The 21,841-nt window shown below is 43.8% G+C and overlaps 1 protein-coding gene across 4 annotated transcripts in view; it reads left to right on the forward strand.

The window, feature by feature from the left end:
• Positions 1-21,841, forward strand: part of PPP2R2B (protein phosphatase 2 regulatory subunit Bbeta) — a 241,500-nt gene that overhangs the window by 195,367 nt on the left and 24,292 nt on the right. For 3 of the 4 annotated variants that reach the window (XM_033139986.1, XM_033139988.1, XM_033139989.1), the window contains one exon: positions 10,430-10,607. In XM_033139986.1, coding sequence (XP_032995877.1) covers positions 10,430-10,607 — 178 coding nt within the window. Of the gene's footprint in view, positions 1-3,541; positions 3,599-10,429; positions 10,608-21,841 lie in introns of those variants that run through there. The other variant, XM_033139990.1, reaches the window with a different exon arrangement.

Here is a 21,841-nt window from a genome sequence, read left to right on the forward strand (position 1 = left end):
TCAGAGATGTCAAAGAAAAAAGGAACGCAATAGGCTAAGGACATCAAACCAAAGGGAAAAGGGCCCTTTTGAAAATTCATGACAGTCGAGAGTTTTTCGTGAAAGCTTCTCTTCAAGAAATGTGAGGACTTTGGTTGATGTTTTTTGAGAGGCTCTGAAACACTGCAGGGGGTCCGAGAAGAGAAGTACAATGCCTGAACTGCGTAATTGCTTGCAGTATTTGGTGTGTGGAAAAGGGAATCTGAATGCAATATTCTGTTTAATAGGGAAGAGCATAAATTCTGCCTGCCTTGAAGTGGAATGTGGGTCAGCGACAAAACGGTGGGGGCAGCCCATGGCTTCTGGATCATATACAGTGCAGGGTTCTGACATAAGGATTTTATCACCTCAGAATGCATTTGGGTGATCACTTCCATGTTTCTTCCTAATGCATAAATTATTTGTGTGCGGTTATACTTGGTCTTAAGGGCATTTTCAGTCCAGAAATCCCACACATGCATTTTACAGTTCTAAAAGGGACCCTACCGAATTCTGTTCTTCAATGATGCTCTGCAGAGAGAGAGAGAGAGAGAATGAATGAATATATTTGACCCTGCTCTTAGAGATTTTATCAGAGACCAGCTCATTGTCTCAGCCTGTCTACTATGTAACTGGGGGGGGGGGGAGAGATGCATCTATTTCACTTTGTTTTGGATTAATTAATCTAATCTAAATGATAGACCGGTATGGTTTAAAACCTGTGTCTGGAATTGAGCTTTGTCCTGTGGTGAACATCTTGTCAGCACAAGCCCTACAGCCTGCCTGGTGGAACAGTCCCCTCCCCATGCTGTTCTGGGGGTTCTTCCAACATCCCTGAGCCAATTTCAGGGGCACATGAGGGGCATGAAGAGAGAAAAGGCAGGAAACACTCGTGCACTGATGGCACTCATTAGCAGCCATCACTGGTTCGAAAAGTGAATTGATATTTGCATATGTGCAGGACTTCTCAGAGATGCCCAGGCAAAATTCAGATTTTGAGGTTCCTATAGGGGTGCACCCAGGAGTTGGCCAGGTTGGTCCCCACCAAGAGCACAGGTCTGAGGGAAGGCATGAGAATCACACCTCTCCACTCTGGCTCAGAGTGGCTAGGAGCCTGTTTGCTCCCCGGGCCACTCCTCCACTGCTCTGGGCAGCCAGGCAAGGCATGCTGGCTTCTTGGGGCGACTAGACCCCCCACAGCCGGCCAAGGGTGCAAGGGATGGGGGGGTGCTAATACAGCTTCTTGCCAACAGCGCAAGGAAGCCTAGGTATGCCACATCTCTGTAATAAAAATTAAAAATGGGGAGTCAAACATAAGAACAAAATAAGGTTCCCCCACCCCCATTCAAAAACCAAAAGCTGCTTTCTTGCTTGAAAGTGTCAGTTTGGTCTGATGTGTATAAGAACAAGTTGCAACAACTTATCAAATACCCCAAATTAACAAGGCCCCATGCCAAATGGCCTGCTTCCATTCGCCCATGCGTGACTGCAATTATCATAAATGTCTAAAACACTTCCCTACTCGGGGAGCCTTGTAATACTATTCTGCATCTTGAATATATGGTGTTAACCACCATTGCTACACCATTTTCAATAAAATGTATTCCTAGAAAAGCTAGGGAACAACCTTTGAACAGAAGATGTGAAATTTTAGGGGGAGGGATTTTACGCAGGTGGCACTGTGGATTAAACCACAGAGCCTAGGGCATGCTGATCAGAAGGTTGGCGGTTCGAATCCCCATGATGGGGTGAGCTCCCATTGCTCAGTCCCAGCTCCTGCCCACCTAGCAGTTTGAAAGCACGTCAAAGTGCAAGTAGATAAATAGGTACCGCTCCAGTGGGAAGGTAAACGGCGTTTCTGTGCGCTGCTCTGGTTCGCCAGAAGCAGCTTTGTCATGCTGGCCACATGACCTGGAAGCTGTACGCTGGCTCCCTCGGCCATTAACGCGAGATGAGCGCCGCAACCCCAGAGTCGGACACAACTGGACCTAATGGTCAGGGGTCCCTTTACCTTTTTATGATTGCATACCTGGCTTAAATTTGTTATAAAAACTATGTTCACCTTGCAGTGGGTAACACACACACACACACACGTTCATGAATGCACACAATAATGACTGTGATATCAAAAGGCAGAACCATTTGAACCAGTTCTCAGGTACAAAGACAAATATACACATGTAACATGCTTGCATAGCATGAGTACATGGAACAATCACAGCTTTTAACTGCAAATGATGTGCAGGACAAGGCCACTTGCATACATTTGGCAGGTAAAAACTGATTTGTGGGCATTATGAGCATTTTATCATCATTAATCAGTTTCTGAGTTAAGGAATGTAGAGGTGGCTATACACTTGGCTTTCCCCTCTGTAATATTCATCGAACTTTGTCAGTGAGCCATGCCCACCTTTCCCTTGAATAACCCAGGGGGAACATGGACTGAATGTGCAAGTTGATTCAGAGCAAGGAAGCCAGAGCTGTGCCGGTTTTCCCACTTCCCCTTTAAATTGCATCTCCACAGACTGTATTGCAAAATACCGCTGCCCTTCTTTTCTTTGCAATTGGTTTTTATTTCAGCAGCTGTGGGCGAATATCTGCATGTGCTCTGGTGCTGGGGCAGTTCAGTGTGCCAGGAGCATGCTCTGTAGTGCAGTGGTAATTGAAAAGCTCAACAGGACTCCTGCTAGCTGGTCTGTCAAGAACCACTAAGCACATTCATTAAAGCGAACAACGCTCCCTCTTCTGCTTGGTTTCACCACCTTTCCTGTGTGCTTGGCAACTGTGGCTGCAGTTTGAAAAGGGCATATTGGAAGACTCAATCTATCAACCAAGCTCAGGTGGCTGTTTCCATGTAAACACAAGCTATGCACTCCTTTCCCCCTCCCACAGCCCACAGCCCCAATATACTCCAATCTGCTTTTAACACCATCTCTCCCTTTACTTCTTTCTGATCTAGAAATGAACTGATCTATAAACGGAAGAATAGATACGCATTATTTTATCGGCCCATGAGGTGATTGGATCCTCCTTTGTCCTGAACCCCTGGCCTACTGGCAGCAAGTCAGTATGCCATGTCTGGGGGTCAAGCCACACAAGCAAAGAGCACAGTCCAAAATCTAAAGGTCAGGAAACACAGTCCAGGGTCATTCCGTGTAGCCAAGTCTGAATTCCAGCACTCAGGATACAGTTGAGAGTCAAACCCGAAGTGCAGGCCCATGGAGGTCCAGGAGCATCCAAGCCAAAGTCCCTCAACATGGGCAGTTGAGCAGACACAGCACCTCAGCTCTGCTTCCCTTGTGTACTTTGCCTGCTGATTGCAGCATCTGGGCTTGATGAGGCATGTGCTCCAGCTGAGGAATCACACACCACCTCCCAGAGCTAGCGAGCCCCACCTGGCCAGCTAGGGAGTGCAGCTGTGGGCCCTTGCCTGCCTCAGCCTCCTAGAGCACCACACTCACTGCTCCCTACTCTTCAGAGCCTGCCATATTCATGGAGACAGGGGTTCCTCCGGCTCTGGATCCTGCTGCTCTGGTTTCTGCACATTGACCTTCATCCCCTCACCATCCTCCGTCACCCAGTGAGTACTTCCATCCCCATCCCCTGCTTTCCCTGGTGTGTTCCAGCCCCAGCTACACCCCTCACCGGGATCCTCTTCCTCCTCCCCATTCGCCCTGCCAGTTCATGATATCCGAACTATGAAAGGTGGTGGTGGTTGTCCTAGTTGAATTAACAAAATGAGGAAGCCACATGAGTTAAAGACAACCAGAACTTTGCAGTTGAAAATGGTTCAAGGGGCAGGCTGTAGGTGTGTTTATGTCATAAACTGAGCATAGGAGTGCTTCAGTTTGCTGCTGAGTAGAGTTGTAAAACTTGACTTGGTTCAACATGAGCATGCTGACTTTGAATGCTTGCTGATCTCTTAGCTGCACAGCTCACCACACACACATTAGCTTTGTTGATTCCCAAATAGGGCTTCAGCAGAATGCCCTTGTTCCATTCCGCTATTGTTCCATGGGCTTCCTCAGTCCAGCATCCTGCTCTGCCTTCCTTCCATCATAACATGGGGAGCGAGCCTGTGTGGCGTAGTAGTTAGAGTGTCTAGTAGTAAGACCAGGGTTCAAATATTCACGCAGCTTACTGAGTGACCTTGGACCAGGAATTCTGTTTGAGCCTATCCTATCTGACAGGGTTGTTGTAAGGATAAAATGGAGGCAAGCTGTGGAATCCCGGGGCAGGGGCAGGGGGTAGAGAGAGAACTGGCTTATGTTTGCTACAGCTTTCATTTCCTTCAGTGTTTTCAAAGGGACCCTGAGGATCATCTAGTCCAACCCCCTGCAATGCAGGAATATGCAGCTATCTCATACAGGGATTGAACCTGCAACCTAACCAAGTGAGCTATCCAGGCTCTGCCCTTTTCAGTTTGCATAAGTGGTTGTACACATAAGGGGGAAAGATTTGGAGGGAAAGTTGCAGCAAGCTGCATATCTACAGAGAAAATGCTGTATAAGTCTTGAAATTAAAACACAAAAAGCCGGTGCCGAAAGTGATGGTCCAGATCTACAAGAGCACACTTAATAATCAACAGTGTGTTTTCTCAGACTGCTACCACTATTTTGTTGGAACCTTGAGAGTGTGGAGAGATAGGTATATAGCAGTGGTGGCAAACCTATGGCTCGTGTGCCAGAGAGGGCATTCAGAGCCCTCTCTGTAGGCACGGTGCCGTCACCCCAGCAGGGCAGTAGCTTCCGTGCTGGGCTCGCACACGACGTCCAAAGCCTGCGGCACCAGGGCCGTAGCTTCCGTGCTGGGGGTAGGGGAGGAGGAGAGGAGGCCTTGTGCGTGCCCAAAGCCTGCGGCACCAGGGCCTGGTGAACGAGCGACTGGACAGGTATTGACTTTTGATGTGCCAGGGCCTCCTGGCAGTCTGTTTTTCCTACTCGGGAGTAAGCCGCCTTGAGTTCAGCAGGGCTTAACTCCCAGGTCAGTAAGCATATAAAGACGGCAACCTAAAAAGGGGCTGTTGGGTTTACATTTTTGCTGGGCTTTCCTGTGTAAGCCAACAGAGAAATTTATTCTGTGGAGGCTGCGATCAAACAGCAGCTAAAGAAACGGCGGCAACAACAACAACAACAACAATTATTATTATTATTATTATTATTATTATTATTATTATTATTCCCCGCCCATCTGGCTGTGTTTGTTTGTTTACTTATTTATTTATTTATATTTATTTGTATGTGCGCACGCAGGCAATCATTATTATCTCATATTAAGGAGAGGGTGGCTCTTAGTACAGCCCTCCAGTGTACGCTAGTTGCCAAAATTGTGTATCAATGGAAAGATAATTTAATGAAGAATGTAATGCAGTAACTTTTATGAAAGATTATTTATTACAACAGCAGTCATAAAGAAGAAACTGAAACACACAGGAAAAAAATGAGGTATACAGGTTAAATTGCCGTGTTTGCACTTGCGATAAATAAGTGGGTTTTGGGTTGCAGTTTCGGCACTCAGTCTCTTAAAGGTTCGCCATCGCTGGTATATAGGAACCAGAAGCTGCCTTATATTGAGTCAAATCATTGCTCCAATTAGCTCATAATTGTCTCTGCACTGCTCTCCATGGTTTCAGACAAGAGTGTCCCTCAATCCTTCCTGGAGATGCCAGGGATTAAACCGGGGACCTTGTGGATGCAAAGCCCTTCTCCATGATTCTTTCCCATCTGATCATTTCCCTCCCCTTCACCTGGGTAACAGTTGGTTGGATACCATCAGACAAATTGGTGACAGCAATAAGCCCGTTCACGTATTTTGTTCAGTTCTATGATTATAGTATTTCTGATGTGGAGGACTTGCAGAGGGAAACAGCAAGCAACAAAAGACAGGGGAAGAAATGACACTAGGGTTGAATGTGTGAGTTTAGAAGGAAGGAGAACGCCTGGGGGAAGCAGAGGCTTGTAATTAGATTGCAAGTTTATCTTTATGCAGGAAGGTGTCTCCTCTCACTTCATAGGAATGGCCCAATAAGGCAAAGGCACAGGGAGCGTGAAATTGTAAGCCTACCATGATAATAGTCCTTGATGAATATTCTGTCTGCAAAATATTAATCCCCAGGCAGCACTGGCCGGTTATTCTTACTGTTGACAGCATAGGCAATGCCTTCTAGAGAGAGAAAGAGGAGGGGAGGAAAAGACATAGAAGAGGAACGCTTAGCACCATTTGAAGTTGGTGCTCACTATCTCACAGCATTCACACACACCCAGTGCTGCCCAGATATTGTCTAGACAGGTGATGTTTTAATAATTTAATAAAATGGTTCTGTTGAGCGCGACAGGAGGGGGTATCAGCTGCTGTACCCTGAGCCACAAAGGCTTGCTGAGTTCATGACTGCACAGGAATAAATTGGGCTTGCTCTACTCATGTTAATGGGGTCAAGATAAAGCTCAATAGGAGCTTGATCAATGGCATCCAGATCAATGTCTACATCTATTGCCACATGGTTAAAAAATGAATGCACTCACATGTTATTCCAATGTGTAAAAATACATTTAGATGTGGGTTAAACACGACATCACATAAAACCAGGTAGTTTCAAGAGAAGGCCCACGAACCCAGAAGCAGCTTTAAAGTTCACTGGGCTTCTCTCTTTCTCTGTGTCATTCTCACGCTGCATTTACATCACTCAGTTTTAAAATATAGGGTACAGCATTTCAGAAGAAAATACTGCTACATCTCACAGAAAAGCCACACGGAGCCAATAAGTGTTATGTATAAAACAGAAAAAGGAAACACAAATTAGATGACTGAGCCAAAGTCGCACAGCAGATATTGTGAGCAGATTCCTCCATGCAGAGCAGCACATTCACCTTGCGATTCCTTCCTTTCTGCCAACTATGCTTTTTACACTGCAGTGGTTTGAGAGGACTACTTTTGAATGCTGAAAGCGAGTCTCTATCTATAAAGTACAAGGACAAAGCATTTCTGACTAAGCATTTGTTTCAATTGGGAATATAGCCCCCCTCAAGGAACCTGTTTTAAAAACTCAGATGAAAAGTAGTAAAACAGCTAGAGCTTGTACACAAATGACCTTTCAAAATTCTCCATCCTATGTGGAGCAGGGCGGGATGGGGTGGGGAAAGGAATTTCAAGAAATTTCCCCTGGGGGACATTTCCCCCTGCTGCAACATTTTTGTGAGGGTGGGGTGCCAGTATCAGTTTCTTTCATTCCAACCCCACCCCCCTCCCACATCACTTTTTGGGAAGGTGTGGCTGCTGCTATGAGTAGCAGCAGAAGCAACTGTATTAGCAGCCTGGCCACCATTTTGAATCCTCCACAGTGTGTCCTGGACCTAAGATGGGGTGGGTTTGTGAAAAAATAGCTACTATAAAAATAAGAGAATTTGTGAAGTAGGTTTTATGTACTAGGAAGTGAGGGAGAAAAGGGGGCCCTCACAATTTCTCAGGGAAAATGTATTCTGGGAAATTTCAGCTTAGCTCTAAAAAGAACAGCAGCAGTTATCCTAATGCGATTCCCTCTTTCTTTCCTGGGATGCTTTCAATTTGGGGTTAATTGCTGCCTGAAGAAATCCAATTCTGATAGGCACAAAGAGGAAGGCCATATCCCCTTGCTTTCTGAACCACACCCACCACTGAACCGTGGCAGAAAGCGAATTTTACAGTGCAAAAGAGGATTAGTGCTCCATTAACTTCGGAAGGAGGAAAAATCCTCACCAGATGAGAAGGGGTTGGAAACTGCATGTAGAGGCATGTGATCACTTGCATGCCATCTGCATGGAAGCAGTATTTTGTGCTTCATCACTATATTATATATATTATACACACACACACACACACACACACACACACACACGAAAGATTGGCATTTTCATTCCCCCTTCTGAAAACACAAAATAATTTAAATTGTTAGTTGGTTTATTTTATTTGACAGCCTGTGTAGGGTCTTGATTTGGTTTGTTACACTGAATTACCCTTTCATAATGGGCATATAGAATACCAGATACTGCCCCCAGGTTATTCTTGTAATTGAATAAGGAATATATTTAAGGAGCTGTCTGTGTTGGTTAAGAACATCGTGACTGTACTAGTTAAGAGAAGGGTGGCTTAAGTAGAAACCTAATAGTAAAAGAGCCATGTGCTAAGTTCTAATTGATATCTTAAAAGCATCCATTTACTTGTGACCATCATGGACTAGACGGGTCTGAGATCCATTTCACACGTTCTCTCCAGTGCAGTTTCAGAATGGAAGGGGATAAAGTGTAATGGGTGGATGGGGTCTTAGAAATCAGGGCACATAAAGAAGAAAATTGCTGATCATGGTGTTTTCCTGATGCAGATAAGAAGACATCACCCTGCCATTCGCGCATCACAGTTTGCAGGGCAAGGTCTAGTTCCACTCACCCACATGCACATTTTGTTGTAAAAATGTGACACTCCTACCCTGCCAGATTTAGATGCGAATAGGGCAGATGCATGAAGGAACTATCATTGCTGCTTTGATACCCTCCCCATCCCCCAAAAAAGTTAGTCCTGGAGAACGTTATTGGCTTTAAGAAGTTACCTCTTTCTGCATAGCTCCATCCCTTCCCCACCCTAGGATTCATTTCCTGGTGTGATGCTAGAGTGGACTGGGCCTTCATTTATGAAGTCTTGAATATATTTTAGAATATCTGATCACCACAACTGGAAGATGGTACCAATTGTACACTCCCAGCTACAACAAATGGATGGTGGTTTTGACCATCAGGCTTATTGGTTGGTGGCTTGTTAAACATTACCCTGGCCCCATAAAGACCAGGAAACACCATCTAATCATGACTACACACTTTATAATAATAATTTGTTATTTATACCCTGTCCATCTGGCTGGGTTTCCCCAGCCATTCTGGATGGCTCCCAACAGAATTAATGATGATGATGATGATGATAAAACAATAAAACATCAGACATTAAAAACTTCCCTAAGCAGGGCTGCCTTTAGATGTTTTCTAAAAGTCAGATAGTTGTTCATTTCCTTGACATCTCATGGGAGGGCATTCCACAGGGTGGGTGCCACTACTGAGAAGGCCCTCTGCCTGGTTCCCTGTAACCTCACTTCTTGCAGTGAGGGAACTGCCAGAAGGCCCTCGGCGCTGGACCTCAGTGTCCAGTGTCCTTTTAGATTTTCTGTTCCCAGTAACATGCCCTCCCTTGTAGAATTCTGATTATTCCCATGCAGAGTAAATGCAAGCCATATTGACAAAGATGCCAATATAAACTGTAGTTGTGGACTGGCTCATTTACCACTGTGCTTACTGTGGTTGAGCCAATTTGTCCACCCTACTCATTGATTGATTGCTTCTTCCTAATTGTCGGAAACTCTGGGTTTTGTTTTTTTGAGTGAACTTTTGGCCACAGCAGTAAGAAAACCAATTGAGACACACATTTCCCACATAACTTCACAGGGGAAGCCCTTAATTTTGATGTTTGTTTGTTTCTAGGGAAATCTGATATGACCATAGAACCCTTTAACTTCTGAAAACCATCACGTTTCTCTTGATAGCCTCAATGGCTGCTTGCTCCCTGCAGTCTCTGGGCAAAATGCTAGGCCATGTCCCCAGATGGCTGCGCCAAGTCCTTCAACAGCAAACGATGCATCATTGAATGTGTCAGGCTGAATTAGAAAGCAGGCTCATCACATTAATCTCAGACTCTGAGCTGGCAGTTCCTATGTTCTAGTGTCATTTGATCCTGGCTGTCATATCCCCGTCTCCACCTCCACAGCCATGGGAAATCTCCCCAGGCAGCATGCAGACAATAATGCACAGTAATGAAATTGCTGGAGGAAATACTGCATTGGCATTGGCATGGGCCACCATTGGCTGACACCTTTCTGTTATGTTATAGCTGCCTTATATAGTTGAAGGTATCTGTTCATCGACTGATATCTTACTGGAGTATACTTAAGAAGCATTGGAGTGGGGAAACTTATGCCATGTGCTTTTGTGTTGTGTTGTTATTCCCACCCCAGTTCTCCTACATGATGGGAAGAAGGAAATAAAGGTTGCTTACAGGGAGTGGAATCTCTACTAACCTTAATATTTATTTATTTGTTTGTGGGATTTGTACTTCACCCTTTAGTCACAAAGGTTCTTAAAGCATCTTACAAAAACCAGTACTAAGATGGTCCCTGCCCTTAGGCTCACAATCTAAAAAAAGGAAAGGGGAATAGAAAGGAGGAGGAAAAAGCAAGTTCAAATTCTTAATGTTGCTGTTCTTCTAACCCAGCTTAAGAACCCAGTTCTAATAACCATATCTGTTGCTTACAGAAAAGTGGTTGCAGTATATGATACTTTCTTTGATGATAGACTACTTTTTCTCATTGATTAATCCCTTTTGTTTCTTGTCTTGACAGGTACCCGTGCTAAGGCCCATGGATTTAATGGTGGAGGCAACTCCCAGGAGAGTATTCGCAAATGCACACACATATCACATCAACTCCATATCTGTGAACAGTGACTATGAAACTTACATGTCAGCGGATGACTTGAGGATAAACTTATGGAACTTTGAAATAACCAATCAAAGTTTTAGTATCCTTTGCTGCATGAATCTGGCTGGAGTTGCCATCCAATCAGAAGAGAGCACTGTTCTGAGAAGGCACCGCTTGCTTGAACCTCAAGTTTGCACCTCTTGAATGGTTGGTTTGTTGTGTCCTTAAAGTGCATTTTACATCTTTACTTGTCTCAGTCCCCCACCTGCCTTTAGCCTGCAGACAAATGTTTACTCAGAAGTGAGGCAAACCCTGAGCACCTTATAAAAAGTTCTACATGTGCCCAAGACCATCTTTACTGACTGACTTTATGGCATTTGTATGATACGCCATAACCTAAAGTTCTCTCAGTAGCTTACAAACAATTAGAAAAACAAACAATTGAAATACAAAGTAAAACTTAAAACAATTATCCTCAGCTGTAGCCATTCAGTATGAAGGAAATGACTTCCTTCCCTCTCAGTTTAGGTAAATTGTGGACTGCTTCCCTCTGGTAACTGCATTGGAGAAATGGGGCGGGAGAGTTTTAAGGTCTTTGCAAGAGAGTAAAGAAGGGGAATATGAAGGACAACCAAAACACCTGGGACTAGTATTGCCTGAGTTAAGAAATGACAGAGGAAGGTGGCAAGCGTATTCCTCCAAAGCACTTTCTGTAGGTAATGTGGTTTACTGGGGGTGGCTGTGATAAAAAAAGGGGAGGGGTGCTGGAGTAGGCTGCAGTTTGAGTTTTTGTTCTTCCCCCTTAAGAGTATAGAGTAATATTGAGAATTCTGTGGTTCTGGTACAAGTTTCCAAATGGATAATGAGGTGACCTTGCATATACAGAGTTGCCAGAGGTGTGTGGGAAGATGCCATTGGGACGCAACTCCCATGTGTGATATTGATAGTATCACCCAGGGAAAGGACTGTAGTTCTGTGGTAGAGCATCTGGTTTAGGTGCAGAAGGCCCCATGTTCAATCCCCAGCATCTCCTGGTAGGAGCCACTGCTAATCAGTGTAGACAGTAGTGAGCTGAATGGCCCAGCGGTCTGTCTCCATATAAAGCAGCTTTGGCTTGTTCCTGTTTTCATTAGCTTATCAGATAAAGCTATAATCCTAAAGACACTGTTGATTTCAGTAAGACTAGTGTCCCAAGAAATGCATTGAAGATCTGGAGAAATTAGTCTATTTCTGATCTGGGTCAATTTAGCCTGTGTTCATTCATCAGTCCATTCCATCTTTCTGCAGACCATCTGTGACAGGTGTTTTGTTTTGTTTTGTTTTGTTTTGTTTTGTTTTGAAGATAGATTCTGATACAACCTTTAAAAATGCATATTTTATCATACCGGTGCCATTTCTAAACATATTTTACCCCAAAATATTTTGTGGTGGTTGTCGTTTACATATTTTGGTACATTGTTTGAGTTCTGAGTTTGTTACTGCAAAATTCGGAAAAGGGTAAAATTCAAACAATAATCAGGCTACAGGAGTTGCAGATTAGGTCAATTTTCCTTTAAAATGCAGAGCAAATAACATTCTCCTCTGTCCATGTAGCATGTTCCACTGAAATGAGGAAAACTTACTATTGTTTAATCAAGCCTTGCAGCCAACAGTGCATGTGTAAGAGAGAAGGGGGAAAGAAGGAAGAGTGGGGAAAGTGCATGAATTGGAGGAAGGGAGGAAGGTGTCAGATGGGCAGAGGGAGAGGAATAGAGTAGGGTTGAGGGTCAGGATTTGGGGATGGGATGGTAAGGAAGAATCAGGATTTGTGCAGGGAAGAGACAAAGACTGACAACAGGCAACATTGGGGAGAGCATTCTTCCACGGTCTTTTGCAGGCATTATATGTATATATATTCATCTACACACACACCCCAATGGCTACAGGCTTCATTGTGTCTGTACAACTGTATGTAAAGCTAAAACTAAAGGTAAACAGAGTGAGTTTTCTAGCCTTTCTCTTCTTTTTATTTTCAATTTTTTAAGTGATCCTCCTTTTGAAAAAATTACCATAGCAGTTTATCTCTTGGCCCTTGTGTAGCCTTTGCAAGTGACCACACTGAGGGCTCTGCCAGTGTTTGAAACTCCCATTGTTCTAGACACATTTTGAAACGAGGAATTTCATCACCAGTTTCTGAGCTCTGGGCACAGTACTACGCCTAAGATTTCAGATTTAAACTGCAGAGTAGAAGGAAATGAGGACCTTTTTCTGCCTCCTCACTTCCAGCTACTCTCTAAAGACTGGAGAAAACACCCTCTTAAGAATATTGGAGGAGTGGGTAGAGGAAGGACACTAGACCATGTGAAAAATGAACAGTTCATTCATTTTCAGCTTTTTATTATTGTTGTAAAAAAAAAAAACTACACCTAGACGTTCTGTTGTTGTGCACATAACCTATGCTTAAGGTACCATTTAGCTCCTAGCTTTCATATCTCAGTTTCTAACACTGGGCTCTGCTTCCCTTAGCTAGAAATCTAAATGCAGCTCAGCTCAGCTGGTCATTATTGCAAGGTGCTGTTTTCCAGCTCGGTTGACAAATTGTTGAATTTTGCTTACAGGATCAGCATGGGAGGAAGGCAATTGCAAGGTGTAATTTAGAAGACAGGTGCCTTTAGGGAGCATGTGGAGAAGAAATATTAATAGGTAGCTTTCATTGCATGCTACAGATATGTGACAGGCTGCCGGAACCAAGCATGCAAATGAGGCCGTGCCAGTCACCTTTATAAAGCCACAACTGGAATAATAATAGGACTTGTGGCAATAATTACATCAGGTGTGCCCAAAACAACGCTAGAATACCATATATTGCTCTCTCAAACAATGTTCCTCTCAAGTAAGCAGATAAAATGTATGTTTCCTTTACCAGCCATGGGGGGCAGGGAGGACGCACCCAGTGCTTGGTTTGTTCATAAGTGCACACCGAGTTTGTGTGTGCATGTTAAAAATTTTCTATTCTAGACAATGTGTTGAGGATTTGCCTGTTAGCTGCTGTTATGTTATTGTTCTTCATCTCTTCCTCAGAAACCAGAGTACAGTCAGGCCTTGAGACAGCCATGAGTATGTCATTTTAGGCGGTGAAACAATTTTTGCAAATTTATTCAGTTAGGGGTCTTAAAAATATGGCTTGGGGCGTAAGGAATGCAAATCTGCTATTACTTCGGACAACATTTAGTTTGGTAAAGCTACATTTGATTAAAAAGCATATAAACTGTTTTCAGAAAACCAAATAATTTTAATTTTACCTTATGAAGATGTCAGGTAATGCTAATTAGTAGTAGTAGTAGTAGTAGTAATTAATTAATATATAACTGCAAGTACTTGGCAACCATTTTTAATTATTTCTATGCAATTTTACACACATTTCACTTATCAAGCAAAACTATATTAATTCAACCAAAATGTCTTTTGAATCCCAAGTCATGTCACAACTTTTTAGAACCCCTCATTTTTTGAAGTTGAAAGTTGAAAAATTCAGCACGCCCTGATCCAGCAGTAGTTGTGGTGAAAAGAGGCCAAAGGGATAATAAGAGTTGCCAGGAAGTGCTGCCAGGGAACAGTTGGGAGTGAAGAACCAAAAGGCACCCAGCTTTTAACTAGAGTGGGGGGGGGTCTAATTTTCATGGCCCTGGGTGCCTCTTGAAATATCAGTAGGAAGGGGGTGTAAGTATGCACTTGAAGCAGTCGTGATTTCACCATGCCAAGTCAGAGATCTGGGAACATGGAGTGCTTTTGTTTGAACTGTGCAGTTTGAAGCCTGCTGTGATTTGGTTGCTATAATACAGTGTTTTTCAACCACTGTTCCGCGGCACACTAGTGTGCCGCGAGATGTTGCCTGGTGTGCCGTGGGAAAAATTGAAAAATTACTTTATATATAGTCAATATAGGCACAGAGTTAAATTTTTTAACATTTTCTAATGGTGGTGTGCCTCGTGATTTTTTTCATGAAACAAGTGTGCCTTTGCCCAAAAAAGGTTGAAAAACACTGCTATAATAGACCTTTTCTGTAACAGTGGGATGTTGGCTTAGCCTAGATGCAAAACACTTCACCTTTCCCTTTTGCAATCCTGCAGTTTAGTCTGCAGCCTCCCTTTGCACGTCAAGACCCCGAGGCCTCCCACCTATGTAGAATAATAGCGCTTTGACACCGTATATAAGGTTAAATGGGCAAAGTTAGACCACAACATTATTGTCACAATTTTATTGGTTACAGAATGTGAGTGGTATTGGCTTAGGCATTGGCTTGAACAACTATATCTGGCTCCTGCCTGCCATGCAGGGAGTCTCACAAGGGTTAACCACCAGTAGGGGGAGCCCTGTTGATGCACATCAACTCGGAGCTCCCCACAGAGTCACTGGAAGGTCATGCCCTGGCTTCGGACAGGAACCACGACACCCGGATTCCTTTAATGGAATACCCTTTTAAAATGGAGGGGCAAGTGATGGCCACACCTCCCCTCCCCCAAACCAGGTTTTTACCAATGCCTAACCACCACACAAGCCAAAGGCTCATTGCCAGATACCCTCACAACTGCAACCAACACCTAATGCCCTATATAACATTGACCAACCAAGCATCATTTCCACAACTCACCTGATCTGCTTTTAACCACAACACCTCACATTTCACTTGGGCCCCTTCGGGGGGGGGGTACTCATCCACATAGCAGGGGTGGTTAACCCAGGACTCTGCAGATGCTGCTGGGCCACAACTCCCATCACCCCTGCCCATTGGCCATGCTGGCTGGGGCTGATGGGAGTTGGAGTCCAGTTAACATCTGGAGGGCCACAACTTCCCCATCCTTGCTCTAAAAAGATGATGATGCATCCAAAGAGACATGCAAATACAGCACTGACCCAAAGGAACAAATTAAGCGTTTTGATCTATCCTTTCAGTTATTCCTTGCATTTTGTTTAGCAGTCTCCCACTGCATAATTTTCAGTTAAACTTGGCAGGTTCTGCAGGATTTTCAGAAACCCTGCTTTAAAGCTATTATGCAACCTGTGTAATTTTGGGTCAGCTGAAGATATGTCCCATCTAACACGCACAAGTAAGTTGACATTCTGTGGGTAGTTTAATATTATAACATGGCATGCTTTCCCATAGGCAGACAGCATTGCTGTTCATTTCTTGTGGAACTGCAACCTGCATCAGCCAACAGTGGATTGCTGTGAGTTTAAATATAGGCTAAAAGCAGCCTTTAAAGGGATTGCTGTTAAAAGAAAGCCATACTAAAAACTGAGAAAAGCTTGTCTTTTTGACAGTGGGCTGTTGTGGTTGCTTTCTTCTCAATCGAGCTGACAATGCCGTGCTTAACGGACATGATCCATTAGTTCATTATTTTCTCCTTGAGAGTTACCTTTTTTTTGTCACAGTTGGTGTGATCCGCCAAACCCCGTTTTGCCCCTCTGTATGCAATCTGAGTGAGAGTCATGGGGAAACCCTGGGTCTTGTGTTTTTGCAAAAGCTTGTGGACCTTTGCAGCATTTCATGCTTGCAAAGGATTGTAACAACCCACACCATCAACATGGTATATTTAAATGAAGGAAGCCTTCTGGTCTGTCAGTGAGCCATAGATGGAACCTGTCAGCATGTGACAAATGCTGTCCCATCCCTAAAGTGTCTCCCTGGTTATTACAGATTTGAGTGTATAGATGCCTACTTGAATTCTGTGCACTGGAGAACAGTGGACAGTTGCAAAATTGCCAATTGCTTCTTGTAGAGTGAAAAATCTGTAATGGATAATAGGTGTGATCCAGACAAAGCTAAGCACTTTCAATACGATGACGATGATGTGCTTTAGCATTTATATAGCATGATGTGTGCAGGGCCAATTGCTAATTACTAAATAGTGAAGGCATTATGCATATGCCTCAGAGCTATTTTTAGAATCGCAGCTTCTGTGGGTAAGGAATGTATTTGAAAACCCTTGTCTTTGCCCATTTTTTATATTTAAGTTGGTTTTGACAGAAAGAGAAATGCATTTTTATTTCAGAAGAGGGTTACACTGGGGAAGGTCATAATTTCCCGTTTTTCTCTTGTTACCCTCTCCTCCAAATTCTGGTCAGTTTAGAATTGCTTCACACTTAACATGGCAGCTTATTTGCATGGGCCTTCCATTAGTGTTTGCAATAGTAAGTGTGCAAGTGTTGAAGCGTGTGTGCCCATGTTTACGTCTCCAGTTATGCAGTGGGCATGTCAATGGAGTTGTAGTTTAGGGGACACACCTTCAGCTCGGTATATGTTCAGGGTGTTTTTTTATGCAGGCAGAAAAAGCAGGACATTTATCAAGCCACATTTGGCTGGATACAGCGTAAGTTGTGTGAGCCTGCATTACACATTAACTGCAGAAAGCCTCACTTCTTGCACAACATGGCCCTTTTAAACTATGTTTTCTCTCTCTCTCTCTCTCTGTGTGTGTGTGTGTCCTGTTAAGCATTCCCATCTAAACAACATGTGCTCACAAAAGAACCTGTGTTCAGTGGGGCAGCACCCAGAGCTGCAACCCGGCACATTTCATGTTGGGCCCATCTATTATTCATTTGCAAGAACAAATTGGTTCTTTAAAATGCATAACTAATTTCCAGTCTGAAAACGTGATGAAAGAGAAGCTAAAATTTAACAGCCCAATTCTGTGCTCCACTGGTGCATGGAATCCCGTGAAAGATTCCTGGCACTGGACTGAGGGAAAGGCTCATCCGTTTCTTCTGGTAAAGGTAAAGGTAAAGGGACCCCTGACCATTAGGTCCAGTCGCAGACGACTCGGGGGTTGCGGACTCATCTTGCTTTACTGGCCGAGGGAGTACAGCTTCCGGGTCATGTGGCCAGCATGACTAAGCCGCTTCTGGCAAACCAGAGCAGCGCACGGAAACGCCGTTTACCTTCCCACCGGAGTGGTACCTATTTATATACTTGCACTTCATGCTTTTGAACTGCTAGGTGGGCAGGAGCAGGGACTGAGCAATAGGAGCTCACCCCGTCGCGGGGATTCGAACCGCCAACCTTCTGATCTGCTAGCCCTAGGCTCTGTGGTTTAACCCACAGCGCCACCCGCATCCATTTCTTCTGGTACTGATTGTCAAAAGAGTTTTCCCACTACAGGACTACACTAACATATATCTGGAGTCAGGGGAAAGCTCCTATGAAGTAGACGTTCCTCCTTTGCGTAAAGCACAAAGTAGATGTGATGGCAGAGACCTATTCAGTTAAATCCGGATATCTGGAGGGGAAGTTCGTATTAAGTGGTGTGTGTGTCCCCCCCCCAAAAAAGAAGACTTAACAGGAGCTGCCAACAGACAGGATGAATTTCCTGCCACACCCTAGCCCGCCCATCTATTTCCCCTCTCTTTAGCCCAGTTCCAGGGAAAATAAAGAGAGATGCTTCGAGTTTAGGGCCAGAGGACACAGAACTTAACAAAATATTGTTACAATGATTTTCCTATTACAATTAAGGCCAAGTGTCAAAATATAAATAATTTCATTAAGGGAACACAACAATCATGCACAAAAATGTACCAGATAAAATCAATAAATTCAGTCTAACTTGGCTAGTTACATTTTGCATCCTCGTGTATGCACAAAACTCCTTGCAAAATAAGGTTCCGGGAGAGCACATCTTTGGTTTTGTGCAGGGCCAGCACATGAGGCAAGGTGAAGCGACTGCCTCAGGCTGCAGGATCTGCAGGGGCAACAGATCCCAATGCCAATCTCTATTTCCCTCCCCCCTTGTTCCTGAAGTAGATCTTCTTCGTTCACCCCTTCCTTCATGGTGGTTTGCCTCAGGTGCCAAAATGTCTTGGACCAGCTATGGCCCATTAGATGTTTCCAGAAAGAACAGACTAAAAGTGAATTCCCACTTATTTACTGAAATCTAAGACAAAGCTGGCCTGTTAGGGGGGAAATTGTTGTTGGCCCTAGCTATGGGATTTGTCACCATAATATCAACCTATCCACTGAGTCCGTATATGTCCATTTAAATGTGTGGGGTAGCCATAGGAAGCTTATGCTAACTCAGATGGTTGGCCCGTCTAGTTCAAGATGATCTGCACTAGGGATTGAAAATCCCTGGCCCTCCAAATGTGGCTAGACTCCAGCTGCTGTCAGTCTGAGGCAATATGGCCAGTGGTTAGAGATGGTGGGAGTTGCAATCTGTGAACATTTGGAGGGCCACAGGTTTTCCATCCCTGCTCTATACTGACTGGCAATGGCATCCCAGGGTTTCAGATAGGAGCCTTACCTGGACACACAAAGGATTTAAATGCCACCATCTGCTTGCAAAGCAGGTGCTCTGCCACTGAGTTGTATCCGTTAGCATATTCATATTTATTTGCTTATTTATTTGTGTGTGCATGGTGAGTTAAGGGATTTGCAATTTCCAAGCTACTTACGTCCAGTTACTCCCACTGAAGTCAATGAGCTTAACATTTTCAATATCAGACCTGTGTCATGTGTGCCGACAGCTCCTTCCTTGGTCAAGTACAGATTCTATTTAACAAGGTCTCAATATCCCCTGGGGCAGAAGCATGCAGTGGATTAATGAACCTGCCTTTTGTCCCTTAGAGAGCCAGGATGAAATCCTTCTTGAGTTGTAAGTGAAAATTATGCCGAGGGAGGAGGTTCATCCTAATTCAGATACGGTACGAAACCTCTGTGCGCATTCATGCCATTTGCAAGATATTTTTTAGTAAATCAATACAGATTGACAAATCTTCCTATAGGTCCATGATAATAATTCCATCTGACATACCTGAAGCATCATTTGTGCAAAGTCCACAAATAAATCTAATTTATAATTTCTAAATAAGCTAGATCCACTAAAACCACTTCCTCCAGAGTAGTCTCATTGGTCAGTAAGGCTGCTGTAAAGTTGCATGGCTTGAGAATCTAAATCAAAGCATCTCTGTAGGCAAAATTAAATCACACATGTTATTATTATTTTCATTCTGAGCTCTGCCAGTGACTTTGCATGTGATGTGTATACTTGATGCCTTTTTCCTATGCATTGATTTCACTCCCACATCCTGCTCCTTAGTAAATTGCTGTGAGCGATACAGTGTTTGATGAAAGCAAAATAAGGATACAAGATTCTGTGCCATATCAGTAGTAATGCAAATAATGCAGCCAAGGCGATTCTTTGCTAGGCTGGGAAAAGAGCCCATATTTCTTGATTTCCCGGCTTGTGGTTTTAATTGAAGGACCATCCTTCCAGCTGACAAGAAGACTGGCAGCATAGATATTACAGGCAGCTACCGAAGTGTATTAGCAAGACTGGGAATCTATGGGCAGACAGTGCACTGCTTTTTTACACTATCACCAGATTATTTCCCTCCCGTTCGGTTGAAGCAGCTTGAAACAAGAACATCACCAACATGGCAGGAAGTGTTTCCATGGCACAAAGAAGCCAAGCAGTGGTGAGGAAGCATTGCACATGCAGACCAGGGATGGGAAACCTCTCTGGACATTGACTGTCACTGGGAGAAAGCGTTTCATATGGTTTCGCCATGAACGTTAATATTTATTGAGCGTTCAAAGTATTTCACACACATAATAAACTTAGCACAAGGTGCTGTAGCTCAGTGGTCAAGCATCTGCTGTGTATGCAGCAGGTCACAGATTCAGAGTGCAGAATGCCCCAGTATCTCCAGATAGGGCTGGGAATGTGCCTGTCTGAAACTCTGGAAAGCAGCTACCAGTCAGGGTAGACAATACTGAGATGGACCAGTAAGTCTGACTACTGAGTTAGCTTCTCGTGCTCCAGTGTGCAACGCGATAATACAAGTCAGTGTTTCTTACTCCAGTCTTGCAGCTAGGAGGTTGAGAGATTTATTAAAGCAAGGGTTGCCAACGTGCTGCCTGGGGGTGCACAACTGCCCAGAGAGGAGTTTCCTGGTGCCTGTAGCCTACTCTGCCCCACCCCCTCCCAGCTGAAACCGGGCTTGAAAGAAGCAGTCTGTTGCCACCAATAGAATAGGTTGCCGTTTGTGCTTGCTTGAGGGTGCCTGATGCCCTGCTGGTTACTCCCCAGCAACTATTATTCAGACATGTGCTTTCTCTGATATTGGGGTGCATATTTTTCCAAACTTTTCCCTAATTATCCATAACACGGACTTCACCTTTTTCATAGCTGCCACATCCTGTGCCAATATTTCCATCAAGGTATCCACCGTGACTCCTATGTCTCTTTCCTGATCAATCACTGTCAGTTCAAACCTCATCAGTGTGTAGAGATTAGCATTTATTTATTTTTGCCTCAGTGTGCCTCACTTTACACTTCTGTTGAACTGCACTTGCAATATTATTGTCTATTCACCCAGTCTGATGAATTCCTTTCGGTGCTCTTCACAATCCTTTCCCCCCATCCAGAATTATTCAAAGTCATAAAGTATACTTGGACACCTCACTGCTCATGTAATTTATGAATAAGCTCAAAAAGCTCCAACCTCAATACTGATCCTTCTCAGATCCCTCTGTTGGGAGAACTGTCCATTTATGCCTAATCACTGCTTTCTGTTCTTTTAACCAGTTACTGATCCATAAGAGGACCCATCCATTTATTCCAGGCATAGGCAAACTCAGCCCTCCAGATGTTTTGAGACTAAAATTCCCTTCATCCCTGACCACTGGTCCTGTTAGCTAGGGATGATGGGAGTTGTCCCAGAACATCTGGAGGGCCAAGTTTGCCTATGCCTGATTTATTCCATGACTGCTTGGTTTACTCAGAAGGCTTTTATCAAAAACCTTTTTGGAAGACCAATACACAGTGTCTGCCAGGTCACTTCTATCAGCCTGCTTACTTACCCTTTCAAACAATTTAAAAAGGTTAGAGAGGTGGTTTGCAGAAGCCATGTTGACTCTTTTCTGGCACATTTTCTCCTATATGCTTGAACATTTTGCCTTTAAAAATTGTTGCCATAAACTTGCCTGGAATAGATGTTAAACCAAATGGCATGTAACTTTCATTTCCCACTTCCTGCCCCTCTGGTTAAAGATGCTAATATTAGGGGGAAGTTCCATAGCTTTGTTGAATCAGCAATTTAACATTTGAGTTCTTTAATAATTTTGGGGTAGATGCCACCTGGACCTGGCGATTCTCTAGTTTTTAAATTTATCAATAAGGGCGAGAACTTGTGAAGTTGCATGCTCATTCCAATAAGACTTGTGTAGGGGCACATGCCCCAGTGAATTGGATCCCTTATCTCTCTGAAACACAAGTTTCATTTATGAGAAGATGAGGAGGGTGGTATATCCAACTATTCAATTTCCCCATCATATAATGCTACATTAAGGAAAGTATTTTT

Source organism: Lacerta agilis, chromosome 2, assembly GCF_009819535.1.
Source record: "Lacerta agilis isolate rLacAgi1 chromosome 2, rLacAgi1.pri, whole genome shotgun sequence".
Lineage (NCBI taxonomy): Eukaryota > Metazoa > Chordata > Lepidosauria > Squamata > Lacertidae > Lacerta > Lacerta agilis.